The 17053-nt window shown below is 42.8% G+C and overlaps 1 protein-coding gene across 1 annotated transcript; it reads left to right on the top strand.

Moving 5' to 3' along the window:
* Positions 1-12517: 12517 nt before the first annotated feature.
* Positions 12518-15342, top strand: LOC139108529 (uncharacterized). The gene is made up of 3 exons (XM_070666926.1): positions 12518-12557; positions 13580-13887; positions 15097-15342. The coding sequence occupies exons 1-3, from the start codon at positions 12518-12520 to the stop codon at positions 15316-15318; spliced, it is 570 nt and encodes a 189-aa protein (XP_070523027.1). The 3' UTR covers positions 15319-15342.
* The last annotated feature ends 1711 nt before the right edge of the window (positions 15343-17053 follow it).

Below are 17053 nucleotides of genomic sequence, written 5' to 3'. Positions count from 1 at the left end.
GATCGCCTCTTGGACGGTGCCAAAAGGACGATCCACAACGCGAGCGACGATGGTCTCGTCCTCATCTGCTGTAGTAATCCGAGGACGACGATTTTCTGTACGATGATCATGCAAAGCATGATCCCCGTCTTCAGTAAATCGTCGTATCCATCGTCGTACAGTAGGTTCAGAGCAAGGAATATCAGCAGCAATTTCTGCTACCGATCTTCCCGCCTGCTACTGTCCGACAATTCGTCCTCGAATTTCTGAGCACAAGATTGGAGCCATTTCGTTACTATTATAATTCACTGTTACAATAATCACTTCGCATCCGCTTTGCTTCGCAAAACCACGAAAAGTGACAAACAATCGTAGCATGTTTAACAATTGAAAATCGCGAAGCAGCACACACACAAATCCAAGAAACAGTTGAGCGAGTTTGTGTGAGTACTGCTTTTTAGTTTTTCTCAAGACAGTACCGTCAGTATTATTACATGGCCATTTTAATATATAAATTATTAATTTTACTGTAAATTGATGATAAATCATCTTAAATCTTAATACATTAAATACAAAAATAAAATGTAACAAAATAAATTTTATGTTAAACATTTTAAAATTATTTTAATTTTAATTTTAGTTTAAGTAAATAGAAAACATATTTTTTTTCAAAATATGTCATTACTAAATGACTTTTACTTCATTACATTTAAACGCTATGTCGGCGCGCGGTGCACGTGAATATATTATTGTTCGCGGTGTATACGGAAAGAACAGACAGCACGTGGTGTATGCGGAAAGAACAGACGAAACGCTAGCGTTCGAGCAGCATATATGTCTGTCCTTAACGCTCGCATCTAAACAAACGCGTGCGAGCGAGAGCGATATTGTATACCGCTTTGATCCCGTGCCTAACCTATAGCGTTCTCTCTCTATCACGCGGTTCTCTAAAGGATGGAGCATCAAATCGCGCCCCACTACATTTTCCCCCGTCCTCTCGATCTCCTCGGCGCTCCGCGGCACACGTGCATGCTTCATTGTGTGAAGCGTGACGCGCTAGCGCACGTATACCGCCGTCGCCTCAGATCGGAGAGACTAGCGTACCGCCGAACGCTATCTCTGGTGGTCCGTGTACAGCATATGAACGTGTCTCTCTTTTTTCATATCGGTGAGTCGTATTGGTAGAATTTTCTGTTCTTCAATTTCATATACGTTGATTGAAATGTTGAGTTGTTCAAACTTTTTAATTTGTTTCAATGTTACTGGAAACTATATATCTTCTAGATTTAATACTGTAGAATAATGTGGATATGACGATTCTTGTTCCATGTGTATTTCAACTGGATGTAAAGCAGCAACAATTTACCATGCAAAACATGTATTATCCGTTGATTGAATATTTATTATCGCTTTTTTTATTTTAATTTTTTGTGGTAATTGAATGTAACATCCCGCATGCAATAGATTATATTTATTAATATTTATAATCATATTATGTATACGCGATAACGCCCATCCGCTATCTCGTTCTTGAAACTCATCCAGCGAGACAAGAATAGGTTCCATGACACGCGACTCATACCACTCTTATAAATCAGATGAGCTAAAAAGTTCACTGTTTCTCGTGTGCACGCTTTTGTTCGTGGTTTTATTACCTGATACAAATTCACCATTAAAAACTGCATTTACTTTTACATTATGATGCTTGCGCATAACATAACGCACATGTTCGAGCACGATTTTTCCAGCATCTTCTAAGAACTGCCGGGGCTCAATATGTTTTATGTACAGCTTGCTCTAACAACTCTCGCTCTCTAGGATCCATACTGCTTTTTATGATTCCAACAGGAATACTAAAATCTCGCCCGTATGTTCTGCGACTTTTATACCGCAGTATTTTGTCAATGTTTTCATTTTCATATCTCTAACGTGACGCATATGCATCTCAAAAACGATTCACCACGTGTGCCATGACAATTGTGGATTTTTATATGTTTCTTATAAGAGCGCGTTGTTTTCTCAACAATGCCGTGTTGATAGAGATATCTTTATTGTATACTCGTATTAACACGCGACTCTGATCTCATCTTGAGAACTGACGTGTGTTATTGATATGTATCATATGTAACTACTTCGACACCGCGATCTTGTCTCGAGAACAAGAATTTGTCATAATCTGTTATGACAAATCTAAGATTTTACCTCTTTAGTACGCGTTGTGAGTTCAAATGTCTGAGCTCTCAGCGTACATCTGTGACAATAAATATCAATGTTTTTACATTTTGGCACGTACTGAATCTCTAAATTTCACATTTATATCGCTGTAATCTCATTCTCGAGAAACAGATACATTGTAGCCTGTTATGACAAATCTAAAATTTTACCTCTTTAGCATTTAGCGGGAGTTTATTGTCCGCGCTCTCAATGCACATCTGTGGTAATGAATATCAATGTTTTACATTTTAGCACGTACTAAATCTCTCAGTTTCATATATATCGCTGTAATCTCACTCTTGACAAACGGATACATCGTAGCCTGTTATGACAAATCTAAAATTTTACCTCTTTAGCATTTGGCGGGAGTTTATTGCCGGCGCCCTCAATGCACATCTGTGGTAATGAATATCAATGTTTTACATTTTAGCACGCGTCAAATGATTACATTTTACCACGTGTTTGATAATCGTGCTGTGATATTGTAGAGGGCTCTTACGTTCACATCTATGACGTTGCAATCTCACCCCGAGAAAAGAGGTTTCCATATAAGGTATTGCGATTTGTAAAGCCCCCGCTACTTACAAAATTTATACTATGCTTAGTGGTGGGAGTAGTATAAATACATTAGGTCTCTTTATTAATTGTATTAGATGATTTTTAAACCATTATACTTTTATTGCGACTATAATGGAGTGGTCTGATGAATGTTCGTCTTCATCTATTGAAATGGTATTTGAAGCATCGTCAGAGTCCCACGCCTCCCTATTGCCTAACGATAGTAATTATGCGAGTGACCAAAGTGATGATCTCACAATTCATATTTCACAAGAATTGGGATTCAGCGCATATTCGAGCACTTACTTCGAGCACGAAGCATTGCATGATATATGTGTATTATTGTACACCTAGTGCAGCTATTGCCGTTTGCACGGAGTGTATGATCGCATTCTCTGATTTGGGAGGACCTATGACTCTTATTAATGGACATGAGATCAATTCTCACAACGCGTTATATTGCAGATCGTGCTCCAATTGCAATAAACCAATGTATTTAATATTTCCGTGCAACATATGTCCTGTTTGCACTGCTACACAATAAAAAATGTGTTTGTGATATACAAAAAACTATGGATTCTTTACCATATGAGGACAATTCGTTTTATAGACGTAGCGATGAGGATGATGAAGCCGACGAACTTTTGAAAGTGATAAATACAAACTTTACACCGCTTAAACCTCAAGGATCCATCATCCGTTTTCTACGAAATCGTGAACTAGGTGTCCGCGGTACCTGTGAACCGTTTGTGAGACGATCTTCGATTAATATGCATCACAGTTATCGCGAGTGGCCGCAGCATATAGTGAAACGCAAACTTTGTTTTCTTCGCGGCATACGTGATAATGTTTCGGATTTCTTCATGTCATCGAAATTACGAACATTTATACAATCGGGTAAATTTCATGACTAAGCGATTGGTCAAAGAGCTGCGTTACAACATAGACTTTGCTCCGTTGACGATCTAATACTTGGTCTAAAACTTGCTATTCAACGTTGTGTCGACCGCAGATTGGACTTGCCTCCATTTATAAGTTACTATCATCCAGTGAACTGTTATACGTGGGTGGATTCATTTATGGATCGATATCAAATGCTTGATCCTTGCTTCACCATAAACATTTTACTTGGTACTGGGTTGTGTGGTGAAATTTTTTTATGCAATCCAAACCATTGGACTTTTGCGCGAAATTTACCTGACAACTGTGATGCTGTTATCGCGCTCCAATTGCTACGTCGCACATGCACCCATGATCAGGTTGCATGTAATATATGTGTGGACAGCCTCAACGATACTGAGGAGGAGATGACCTCAGTTAATGACATTTTTTTTTTAAATTAGTGACGCATATAACTGGTGGGGATTTTAGTATAAAAGTTGCATATTCTCGACGTGTCGTTACCAGTTTGCGAACTTTCATGCACGGACTCTACTGTCTCGAAGACACTGCTGCAACCATGAATTTCTACACTCCAGTACCAAGCACGTTGGCCGGTAACATGAAGTAAGTATTGTATATTGTATTGTGATAAAAAAATCTGTTTTTTTTTCTTTTATTCATTTATTGTATTTTCTATTTAGTTTGGCCACACCGCAGTGTACACACCGTATTCTGGAGAGAAGATTTGCTTTAATGCCTACTGCATACAAGTATTTGGACATTGGTATCAACGCTGGACTTGTATCACATGTGGAATTACTTCTTGGCGATACCAAGGAAAATACTATGCTGCTACCACATGCTACGTGGACAGCGTTGATAGAAAAACGTGAGGCCGTTAAACTCTTTGTTCAACAACCGTCTGCGGCACCACCACTGTTCATTCGCGATTTAACTTAAACAATTGTAAATATTACTACTAGTGACACTATAATCAAATTATCGTTAGGAGATGTACATTTATATATGAAACAGCAAACTGTATTATTTCTATTTGACATTAATCGTTGCGTTGAATATGTTTATTTCTCTCTATCACAAACTGTAGACGCTGTTAGTGAAACATTTAAATATTTCGTATCTAGTTTACGACGTGATGCTATTACCACTAAAAGTGATGCGATTAATTTGTTACATGACATTTATGATAAAAATGTGTTCATTGATTGCGAACTCATTACGTTTGTTATCGATCGTATTGTTTTTGAGGCGTCAAATACTGTATTTTGTCATTAATTTCATTAAAATTATATATGTTACATACTTTTATTTTATTTTAATTTATTTCATCTCGTTCTTAACTTCCGAGAAGCCACGGGCTTCTATAGTTGCTATCGGTACGTGATTAATAAACAAAATCTTACGTTGTGTTCTCGGGATGCTCGTTGTATGAAGGTACGTAACAGATCTCATCGCATGGTTGCAGTACCTGTGCGATAGATATCTTTTATTATATTATTAAAATTTCTTTTATATTGTATTTCTTTTATATTGTTTTTTTTCAGCATATTACTAGTACTGCTTTTGTTACAAATATACTTATACTAAAACACATTACTTAGACATACCACATCTTTGTCATCGACTAAAATTGTATGTAACAGATCTTCTTCTTCAACCGGTTACATTACCTGCGTGATAGATCTTCTTCGAACGGTTACATTACTTGCGCATGAGATAAAAAATTTCTTACATTACGTTCTCGAATGTGCTATGACTCTGAATCACCCCCACATATTTTTTCTAGCCCTTTGTCTTTGAGCCCACAGCCGTCAGTAGCTTCTGACATCTCAAACTATTGCAATGGAGCCGATGGACGTAGAATTTGAAGTGTGCGAAAAGTGTAGAGCCCCGGTTTGTCGTGCTATTTTACTAAAATGCTTGCGTCAGCGCGAATTGGGGTTTACCACCCCGCTGAGCACTGCGCGGGCGTGGTGCCTCGCGCATAGTAAAATCGTAGGCTCCGCGTCGTGGGACTTTATGCAGCATAACCCGGTGTACGGGGAGAAGCGTATAATTATGACTACGCTTCACCTGTGCGCCGGGTCTATAGGCACGACAAATGTGACCCTCCCGAAGCCGTCGGATAGAGAGAGCTATCCGGCGGCTAAGAGGCGAAGGCTTCATTAAATGTGGGTGCGTGTGTATGATAAGATGCATCGCTTTCGCATCTTCTCATACAAACATTTTTTTTTTTTAATAATATGCAGTAAAGAGAAGGAAGAGGGAGGAGGGAGGAGGAGGAGGAGAAGGTGGAGGAGAGGAGGAGAGGAAAAAGAGGAGGCTGTATATGAAAGGTAATATTAAAAATTGAATAAATGTGTGCATGCGTGTGTGTGTGAGAACGCGTGTCAGGAGATATGAGGTGTCAACGCCTGGTCCGCGATCTGATACTTCTTAACTCCTCACACGTGTTCGTCAGTACGTGTCGAGACCGCGTTTTTGTCAGTACGTTTCGAGACCGCGATTTTTTGTCAGTACGCGTTGAGACCGCGTAAGAATAGCATTCGCGATTTCGTTTCTCGTGTCGTCAATATTCATTTGCGGTGGAGTTTTTAGTGCGGTATAGCCGCTTCACGGCGAGTCCCACACTACCCAGAGAAATCGGGCTCTGGGTGTGCGTAAGTTGCATTTTCTCCACCCACGAAAAACAAAAAAAACAAAAAAATTGTGAGATAAATAACACTCGCAGTGACGTGCGATGTGTTATCTTCTTTTCACAGCATTCCATGCAGTTCATCGCCACATCTCTTACCTTCAAGATGATAACGTTCGCGTAACTCGACACGTACGTGGAGAACGCATGGCGCATTGCATCTGACGCATTGTTACCCCTTTCCCTCCTTTCCTGATGACACATATGTTACCCCTTCTCTCACAAACGTGGGTGCTTCCTCCCCTCCCTTTCACTCATGATAACAAGTGCCCTGATAACAGGTGCACTGATAACAAGTGCATCGATAACAGATGCACTGATAACAAGTGCATCAATAACAGGTGCAATAAAATCAGGTGCACTGATAACAGGTGCACTGATAACACGGGTTCCTCTCCGACCCCGCGCCCCTCGGTGCTCCCGGAGTAGAACCCGTGTTTATTTGCTACTCATATTATATGTCTATCTTTATTTTTCTTCTTGAGTAGATAAAGAATGGCACATGTTTACCTGACAAGTAAATTTGCCAGAAAGTCAGAACAACTGGCTCTTAGACTAGATACTTTAAAATTTAACAATTAAATTACTTTATTTTATATGACTCCGGAACACTCATTTGCTGAAATAACTTTCTTCAAGCTTCTTTGAGTTTTCTTTAATACTTCTTCAAAACAACTACATTGCGTTCAGGGAAGTAAGTTATTATGCTTAAAATTGCAACAAAATATTATAGACGAGCAAAAGAAAATACTGATGTAACAATAAATTGTATTGAATCTAATAATGCTTTTGTTGAATATTTAAGTAATAATGATTTGATGACTAATGTGAATATTAATAAACAATTAAATTGCAATGATAATACTTTTGATAATATCGAAGTAGATAATAATATATTAGAAAATTTAGAGAGTTTAGATAATAGTTGTACGTTCAATAATGATTTTATTTCAGACTTTACTTTAGTTAATTGTGTTAGTAGTAATATTTTGAATAACGAATTAAATAATAATAATGAAAATTTGAATAGTACTACCAATAAATGTTTACGATCGAAACTTGCTACTTAGGCTGTAAAACATAAAATCACACATGTTGCACTTAACGATTTATTAGCTATTTTAAAATTAAAACATGATCTACCTTCGGATGCTTGCGTATTATTAAAAACTCCGAAAAGAAATATTATGAAATTAGTTAAACCGGGACATTATTATCATTTTGGATTAAATATTTGCATACAAAAACTATGTTCCTTTGTATCTTTAAAAAATTTACAACAATTAGAAATTTATATAAATATTAACGGTTTAGGCTTTCATTGGTTCGCGGGATAGGAAATGCGCAGGATACACAGCGAAATAGCCCAAGAAGTAGAAAGTAATAATAAATTGTAATTCAAACTTAATACAAATAAAACAAAGAAATTACAAAGTAAGAACGAAAGAAAAGACTCGATATAAATTGGTTAAATTGGTCGCGTGCGCGCGGAACGACTTCGGGTGCTGGACTGACGCTCCGACGCGTCGCCAGCAAGGAAGCACGAAAGGAAGTTTCTTTGTGGCTTATCAGCCCTTTGTCTTAAAGACGGGACTTCCCGGTGCATCATCCAGGAGATGATGCAACGCTGCGTCAGCGGAAGCTGACGAAAGAGCTTCTAGAAGATCCCGTTGCCAAGCCGGGCTGTTGCTAGGCAAGGGAGAAAATAGTGCGCGGCACTATCAGTTGTTTGCGGCGACGGCCGGTCGCGGGTGATGCCGGTCCCGTCATCATCTGCCGGGGTGCGGGCAAATCCGCACCCACATCCACTCCGCCCCTAGAGAGCTGCTCCGAGGGAGAAGCGAAAGTAACAGTCGTTAAAGGTGGTGAAAGGGCCGATAATGCACTATCAAAGGGCTGAGATGGTCCGGAGCCAGCAGAATCCGGAGCCGAGAAGGATGACTCGTTTTTAGCGTCGCCGACGTCAGAGAAGGCGGGCTTCAGGCAATCCGTTGAAACCGTCTTTTCAATGCCGTCCACAAGGATGACAAAAACCTTGGGGTTGAGACGAGTGACGATTGGATGAGGTCCGGTGTAAGGAGGCTCGAGAGGTCGCCGGATGGTGTCCACTCTCTTGAAAACATGAGAGCAGGTCTCCAAATCTCGGAATTGGAACGGGCGTCTCGAAGAATGGTTCGAAGCTGGAACCGGGCGGATGTCGTGCATGAGATTTTGAAATTTGTTAAGAAAGACACGGGGATTAGCAGTAAGAGAACGAGAGGTGAAAAATTCTCCTGGCAAGCGTAGGGTTGTTGCAAAGAGCATCTCCGATGGAGAAGCCTGTAAGTCCCTCTTGATAGCAGTCCGCAAGCCAAGAAGTACGGTCGGGAGGACTTCTGGCCAAGGCCGCTGATTGTTGCACATCAGGGCCGCCTTCAAGGTCCGATGAAAGCGTTCAATCATCCCGTTGGATTGCGGATGATAGGGCGTTGTCCTGATCCGTTTGGAGCCAGTGATCCGAGCGAGAGAGCTGAAGAGAGATGACTCGAACTGCGTCCCTTGATCCGAGGTAATGGTAAGCGGAGTTCCAAACTGGCAGATCCAATGGTTGAAGAAGGCATCCGCGACAGTATCAGCTGTCATATTCCTGAGTGGAATAGCCATAGGCCATCTTGTGAATCTGTCTATAATGGTAAGACAATATTGAAAATCTTGGCACAGAGGAAGCTTGATGAGATCGACATGCACGTGCTCGAATCGATTATCCGGGCAATCGAACTCTTCAAGAGCGGTACGGTTGTGTTTTCCGATCTTCGAGCGTTGACAAGCCTTGCAGAAGCGCGCCCAGAGAGAGGCATCTCTTTTGATGTTGGGCCAGCAAAACTTGGAAACGAGCAATTTTGTGGTAGCTCGTATGCTCGGATGTGCCGGGTTGTGCAGCACCTCAAATGCCGTTCTTCGTAGAGGCTCAGGTAAGTAAAAGCGAACGATGCCGTTGAACACGTCACAAGCTATCTTGTGACCGTCGATGGTGAGATCTTGAAGCTTCAGTGAAGTAGTCTCTTCAATGGTGGGCAACTCGTCGTCGCAGAATTGAGCTCGTTGAATGGTGCCAGCATCGAGTTGAGTAGGCATGGAGATGGTACAAGTCCGTGACAGGGCGTCAGCAACAGGGTTGAGTTCTCCTTTGATGTGCGAAATTTCCGCATTGAATTGAAGAATGAAGTCCAGCTGTCTGATTTGCCGAGGCGAAGTCTTGTCCGAACGTTGCGCTGCTGCGTACAACAGAGGCTTGTGATCAGTCCTGATCGAGAATTTCCGTCCTTCCAGGAAGCGTTGGAAAAATTTGATCGAAGCGAAGATCGAGAGGAGCTCACGATCGTAAGTGCTGTAGTTGCGTTCTGTTGGGCTGAGTTTTCTGGAGAAGATTCCCAGCGGTGTCCAGGCGCCGCTGGAAAACTGCTCCAGAAAAGATCCGATCGCAGTTATTAAAGCATTCGTTGTAAGGCGAAGAGGTGCATCGGGGTTGAGAAACGAAGGCTTGCACGCACGAGAAATGCTCTCCTTGCATTTTTGAAAAACCTCGTCCAAAGCCAAAGACCAGATGATGGGCTTCTTACATTTCTTGGGAGCTCCTTTGAGAAGCTCAGTGAGAGGCGCCTGTTGTTCTGCTGCATGCGGAATGCATTTCCTGTAGAAATTCAGAATTCCCAGGAATCTCCGTAGTTGCTCAAGTGATTCTGGCCGTGGAAAGTCTTTGATTGCCTGAATCTTGGCTTCTGGAGGCTCGTACCCGTTGTTGGAGATGGTAAAACCGAGAAAGTCTATTTTGTCTCTTCCAAAGAGACACTTCTCGAAATTAATTGAGAGTTTAGCAAAACGGAGAACAGTGAACAATTTCTTCAGGTGGGAAAGGTGTTGCTCATGAGTCTTAGAGAAAACCAAAACGTCGTCCAGGTAGCATTTAACGAAAGGCAGGTGATCCAACAGCCGGTTCATCAGGCGTTGAAAGGTCTGCGAAGAATTCCGCAAACCGAGCGGCATACCCAGGAATTCAAATAATCCGAAAGGCGTTGTCACCGCAGTTTTTGGGATATTCTCCGGAGCCACAGGCACATGATAATAAGCCCGTTGCAAATTTACCTTGGAGAAAACAGCGCTGTTGTGACACTCCTGCAACAGGTCTTCTATGATAGGCAGAGGGTAGCTGTCTGGTATTGTGACGGAGTTAATTTTGCGATAATCCCCCGTTGCTCTCCAGTCTCCTGACTTTTTCGGCACAAGGTGCAGCGGGCTCGCCCAAGGGCTAGCTGAGGGACGGATGATGCCCCTGGCAAGGAGAGTGCTGAATTCCTTGCGAGCTGCGGCCAATTTCTCACCGATCAGACGGCGAGATCGTTCAGAAATCGGGGGCCCCTGGGTGCAGCTGTGATGCTGCACCGCTTCCTTGTTGTCCACGAAGACGACGGAAGAAGGCGCCGTGAGGTCAGCAAAACCGGAGATGAGCTTCTCGTAGTCTCGCGTGATGGAGCCGGTCGGCAGCTGTTCCCGAGAAATCGGCGAAATGTTGAAGAATGAGACTGGATGTTGAGATCCCTCGACTGACAGTGAAGTCAGCGGATCTTGCAGACGTTCCTTCTTCAGATCCACGATGAGTCCGTAATGGGAGAGAAAATCTGCCCCCAGGATAGCCGTGGAAATATCAGCTATCGTGAAATCCCACGCGAAGTCGCGGCGAATCCCGAGATTGAGGCTTAAGTGTCTTTGTCCGAAGGTATCAATTCGCGAGGCGTTTGCCGCAAAAAGTTTCAATCCGCACAGGCGCGAATCTTCACAAGACGAGCGCGGCAGGAGAGAGATGGCGGAACCGGAATCCACTAGAAAGAATAAACGCGAGCGACGATCAAACACATGTAGGCGGTTTTCAGAATTTGGTTTGCCAACGCGGACCGCCTGCGACGTTGGAACGCTTAGTTTCCCGAGGGTGCCGGAGACGAGGCTGCCTGGAAGTCGCAGGGCTGCTGGCAGTTTTTAGCGGCCTTTCCCCAGCGCCGATGATAATAACACACTTTGTCCGAGCGCGCGCTGGGAGGCGTTGACAAGGATCGCGATCGCGGACGTTCACGCGAGCGAGAGCGACGCTCGGAAGAAGGTCCGGCCTTCAATAGATCGTACATATTCCGATTCAAAGAAATCAATTTCGAGAGCAAGACGCGACAGGCGTGAATTGCGTCGGCCAAATCGGCGGCAGAGGAGGGCGAGGCTTCGGGTCTCAAACGAATGCGTTCGGACGAGGGCGACGAAGTTCTCTCAGGAACTGCAGACGCGGGTGTCGCGGCCACTTCTGTCTTGATTTTCTTAGGTGGCTGGGAGATGGCCATGACTTGAGAGCCACTATCCATCATTTCGTCGGCCGCGGTCGCGAGTTCGTCAAGCGTCGAAGCATGAAAGATGCGTAAAAGTCTCTGCGAACTAGCCGGAAGTAAATCGAGCCACTTGACGCGCAGAACAGCCTCGGTAGCCCTGTCGCCAGCCAGAGTTCGCATGTGGCGAAGTAGCTGGGACGGCTTTCTGTCACCCAGCTCTAGCTGAGTGAGAAGCTTCCGCAGCTGGCGATCCGCGGAATCGCTCAGCCGCTCTAATATAGATGCCTTAAGGCGATTGTAATTGCCGGAGGCAGGAGGCTTCTTGATGATGTCCGCCACCTCCTGTAGGCTGTCAACATCGAGCTTGGCCACCACCATGTTAAACTTGCTGCTATCGGCGGTGATACGGTGGATTTGAAAGGTGGCTTCTACCTGGAAGAACCACAACTCCGGGTTGTCCTTCCAAAAGGCCGGAAATCGGCAGCTGGCTGCCAGCTCCGAAGTTTCCTCCGGATGAGCACCAGGCGCGCGCAGCGGCAGAGGCGCCGCGTGAGGCGTTGATTGAGCCGCACGAGGGGAAGCCGTTGGCCCGTCGCTTCGAGTCAGGTCGACAAAATCGGCCGAGGCAGCTTCGCCTGTGGCGGGCTGGTCCGATTCGGCGGAAGACATCTCCTTCGACGGGGTGAGCATGTTGGCCATGATCACAAAACTCACGCACAAGTCGCTTAGAGTTAAACCAAAACAAGTTGTCACTTGGGCGACGGAACACTCAAATCACGTCGGGGTCACCAATTTAGGCTTTCACTGGTTCGCGGGATAAGAAATGCGCAGGATACACAGTGAAATAACCCAAGAAGTAGAAAGTAATAATAAATTGTAATTCAAACTTAATACAAATAAAACAAAGAAATTACAAAGTAAGAACGAAAAAAAAGTCTCGATATAAATTGGTTAAATTGGTCGCGTGCGCGCGGAACGACTTCGAGTGCTGGACTGACGCTCCGACGCGTCGCCAGCTAGGAAGCACGAAAGGAAGTTCCTTTGTGGCTTATCAGCCCTTTGTCTTAAAGACGGGACTTTCCGGTGCATCATCCAGGAGATGATGCAACGCTGCGTCAGCAGAAGCTGACGAAAGAACTTCTAGAAGATCCCGTTGCCAAGCCGGGCTGTTGCTAGGCAAGGGAGAAAATAGTGCGCGGCACTATCAGTTGTTTGCGGCAACGGCCGGTCGCGGGTGATGCCGGTCCCGTCATCTGCCGGGATGCGGGCAAATCCGCACCCACAACGGTTTACCACTTTTTAAAAATTCAAATCAGCAATTGTGGCCTATATTATGTAGTTTAGTTAAAAATCGTAATAAAGTAGGTATTGTAGGTATTTATCATGAAGAAAAAAAGCCGGATAATGCCAATTTATTTTTAAAAGATTTCATTGCCGAAGTTATCGATTTGTCAGCGAACGGTATTACATTAAATAAAGACAATCAAAGTTTTAATTATCCTTTTAAAATCAAAGGTTTTATTTGCGATACTCCTGCTGTTAGAATTATTAGAAATTTAGTCGAATTATAACAAACGTTCTTTTTCTTTGTTCTCGCGTGTCACCGGTAAAGGCAATTTCTAGACGCGTTATTGTAAATATAATGTTGTGACGAGCAAAGCGAGATAAAAACATCGCGAACGGTTAAACGGGTGAACGACCGACCGTTTTTTAAAAACAGTATAAAAGGAGCCCGAAAAAGCGACGCGGGCAGAACGATAAGTATCATTGTACTAAAAGTGTCATCGCGGTCTTTTCTTTGTTAATTCGACTCACATCCATCGGTGTACGAATCTCTCGTTTTGAGAGGTATATTAAAAGAGCATCTTTTAACTCGACAAATTAGTATATTTTAAACCATCCTGGTCCAGCGCAATTCGCGAACGAGTTGAAACTCAAGCTCTTAGTACAAAAAAACTTGACGTACAAACACCTGCTAAAGCATTTATTAAGTTTACGAAAGGTCATACCGGTTATTATTCGTGTACAAAATGTGTTATGGAAGGAGAATACATTAACAATAGAGTTTGTTTTCCAAATTTAAATAAATTCCGTGATAGAACCGATTTTGATTTTAGGTCTAAATTTCAAAAAGAACACCACATAAATTCCAAAATTTCGGATCTTGAATCAATTCAACATTTAGATATGATTGTAATGACCCCGCTATTCGCGTGAACCAAATCGTCGGCTCGGTGCGAGATGCGCCCGGTGCGCTCGTCGGTATTCCGAGATTCGATTTGATGGGGTCCGGAAATGCAGCGAGACTGTATATAGAATTCAAAATAAGATTTATTACTAACAAAAGAAAAAGAAAAGGCTATGTACAATATATATAATGTGAGTATGCGGCGTGAGCGTCTTTAGGTTTACAATAGTCGCGATCTAGGCACGTGGTGCCGGCGTGTTCACGGCGCGAGACAGATCCTACCGGCACGTGCCGTTCGGCGGCACGTGCGATCGCGGTAAATTTGGAATCGCGGCGCGGGACAGATGTTAACGGTCGCGATGCGATATTCGCCGAAAATACAAGTAGGTTCGCGTTATCGGTGATGGTTCGCGGTGACAGTATTTGAGGCACCGGCTTGGTATCTCTCTACCCCGTGGTCGGCGACGGTGCGATAGGAAATGTTGTTTTTAATGTTCTTGGCTAACGAGGCCGGTGGCCGAGGTCCGAGATGACTCAAAGGAGGCAGAGTTTGCTCTACCCCTCGAGCTGGCCGTGCCGACGCGTCGAAAGTCGTGAACGCTAGGTCGGGAATGAGCCCCAGGATCACCTGATGGAGACAGAGAGCTCTCTACCCCCGGATCGGCTCTAGGTTGCAGGAGATGTTGCTCGCAAGCGAGCGGATCGAGGACGGCTCCGCTGAGCTCCGGCATCGCTTCTTTATACTAAAAAAGTGATGGCGCCGGGGTTCAGGGGCTCAGCGGGGATACGGATGATCCTGCCGTGGTGCCGAAAATCTAGTTGCGGCGCGGTCGAGAAACGGCGGTCCTCGTCGTCGTCGGCGCGTTCGGCGGCGCTCGGCGTACCTCGGCTAAGCCCGTACGTGGACTTAGCCGCGAGACGATAGCGAGACGCTTGCTATCGCCTGTTACGTGGATATAATATAAATGTTTGGGGCGCACCGCACCCCGAGTCCCCGCCGGCGGTGTTCTGCCGGCGTCCGGCCGCTGTTCTGGCCGGAACGGTGCATTTCTTGGATGCACCGTTACATGATTAGTGATTTTTCTGTCGAGCCAATGCATTTAATTGATTTAGACGTTGCAAAAACTTTAGTAAGTATGTGGTGTTTCGATATACCTTCAGTAAAGTTATCTCATACACAAATTTCTACTTTAGTAATAAATTAAACTAAAAATATTCCTGTAGAATTTAATCGTGTACCTAGATCATTAGAGGAATGTACAAGATGGAAGGTTACAGAATTTAGGCAATTTTTATTATACACAGGTCCTATTGTTTTACATTCTATACTTAATCGCGATAACTATCTTAATTTTTTAACTCTTAATGTGGCAGTTACTCTTTTATCTTCTGTAACTTATCGTGGTAAATATTTAAATTATGCTAACTCGCTTTAAACTATTTTGTGAAAACTTTTATAATTTTGTACGGAAAAGATAATTGTTCAATTATTATTCATGTTCAGGATTGAAGCAGTAATTTTAAAATTGTAAAGGACCCTTGCTTACTGAATCTACTTTCTAAAACTTTAGCCTTGACCGCCCGAGTCTATTGTCATAATGCGTCTGCTGCAACGCACATGACAAGCACATGATAACCCGTACGTGCCCAATCGCGGTTGGCAACGGGAATATCCCTTCGGGAAGAACCGACTTCTCGAAGGTTCTCCTTTGTCTAAATAGTAAAGGCGCAAACCGATCGCGCGATCGGAAAAGGCAGTCTTTAGCTGGCTCTCGTAGCAAACGCATCGCAGCATCGCATTTTGCATTTTTTTTGCTTTAATCCGCCGAGATTTCATTAGCTATACAGCAAACATTAAACTCGCAGTAGTTAATCGCATAATAATAAATAAATACGATTCAATCTTAATAATTCGCTAAATTATTATTTTCAACCTCACCGTGCTTGCGTGAACAATTCACAACGTATCACATTTATGTGATAATATCAAAAATTTTGGAACATTGCAAGAATTTAGTGCTTATTCATTTGAAAATTATATGCAAAAAATAAAAGGATATATTAGAAAAAAAATTAACCGTTACAATAAATAATTCATCGCGTATATGAAGAAAATTTTATAGATTTTAGTCAAGAAAATAATTTTAATTTAAAGCCTAAATTATTCAATAAACATAATAAAGGTCCGTTAAATCAAAATTTTTATCAATGGGAAAATCAATGGGAAAAAATAGTGTTTTCTAATTTTATTTTTAAAATAAAACACCCAGATAATTGTTGTTCTTTATATAATGGTTACATTGTTTTAATAAAAAATATTTGTAGTAATAATAACGATATTGTAATAATTGGAAATAAATATAAATCAAAAAATGATTTTTATACTGTGTTCGATCAAGGAATAAGACCAAGAGAACTCGTGTTATTTCATTTATTTTCGTTTATGTTTCGGAGTGGATCGTCGTTCGATCTAGCTAGATCAGTCGATGTTTACGGTCTAGATATCCAGTTATAACCGGGTCCGCTATACTGTATGTAATAATAAGACGTTGTTTTCGTCGTTTGCTGCTCGCTTTTCAGAGAAATGTATTTAGTCTTGTCCGAGTCACCTGTCTGAAAGATCGGCGTCAGGCTCACCTGTTCAGAGCGAACATATTTCGTTGCCATTACGGCCAAGTTCTTATAATCGTTAAAGACTTTAAAGTTATTTGGAATTCGGAGTTGCGGAGTCGCGATCGCGCTAACGGAGCTAGGCTCGTGAAGAAGATTATCCGTCGCATCGCGGCAAGATATCCGCCGGTCGGATAAGAAATTTCTTATCCTATCAAGATCTTCGTCGGTCAGTCTACATCGAATATCTCCGAGACGATCAATTATCCGCAACTCATTCCAAGCTCCTTATGTTAACCAAAATTGTTTTTTTTTGTGTGTTTAAATATATACTTAAGTTTGAGCAATTAAAATAAACTTCATTCTATTTCGTTACCTGCCGCGTCGAAATTCATCGCTGAGTTTTTTCAGTGAGTAATCGCGTGACTAGATTTGTCACACACATAAATTTTGGTCCTTCGAGCCGGATCTCGACGCGCGTGTGTACATTTATTAAACCTCAATAGTTGACGTCCGTTATGGCTGACGCAATTAAGCAACTGCTAATTGCTCAAGGGCAAT

The sequence above is a fragment of the Cardiocondyla obscurior genome, linkage group LG01 (assembly GCF_019399895.1).
Source record: "Cardiocondyla obscurior isolate alpha-2009 linkage group LG01, Cobs3.1, whole genome shotgun sequence".
In the NCBI taxonomy this organism is placed as follows: domain Eukaryota; kingdom Metazoa; phylum Arthropoda; class Insecta; order Hymenoptera; family Formicidae; genus Cardiocondyla; species Cardiocondyla obscurior.
Note: the sequence above shows the minus strand (reverse complement) of the source record. Positions and strands in the feature narration are given on the sequence as shown.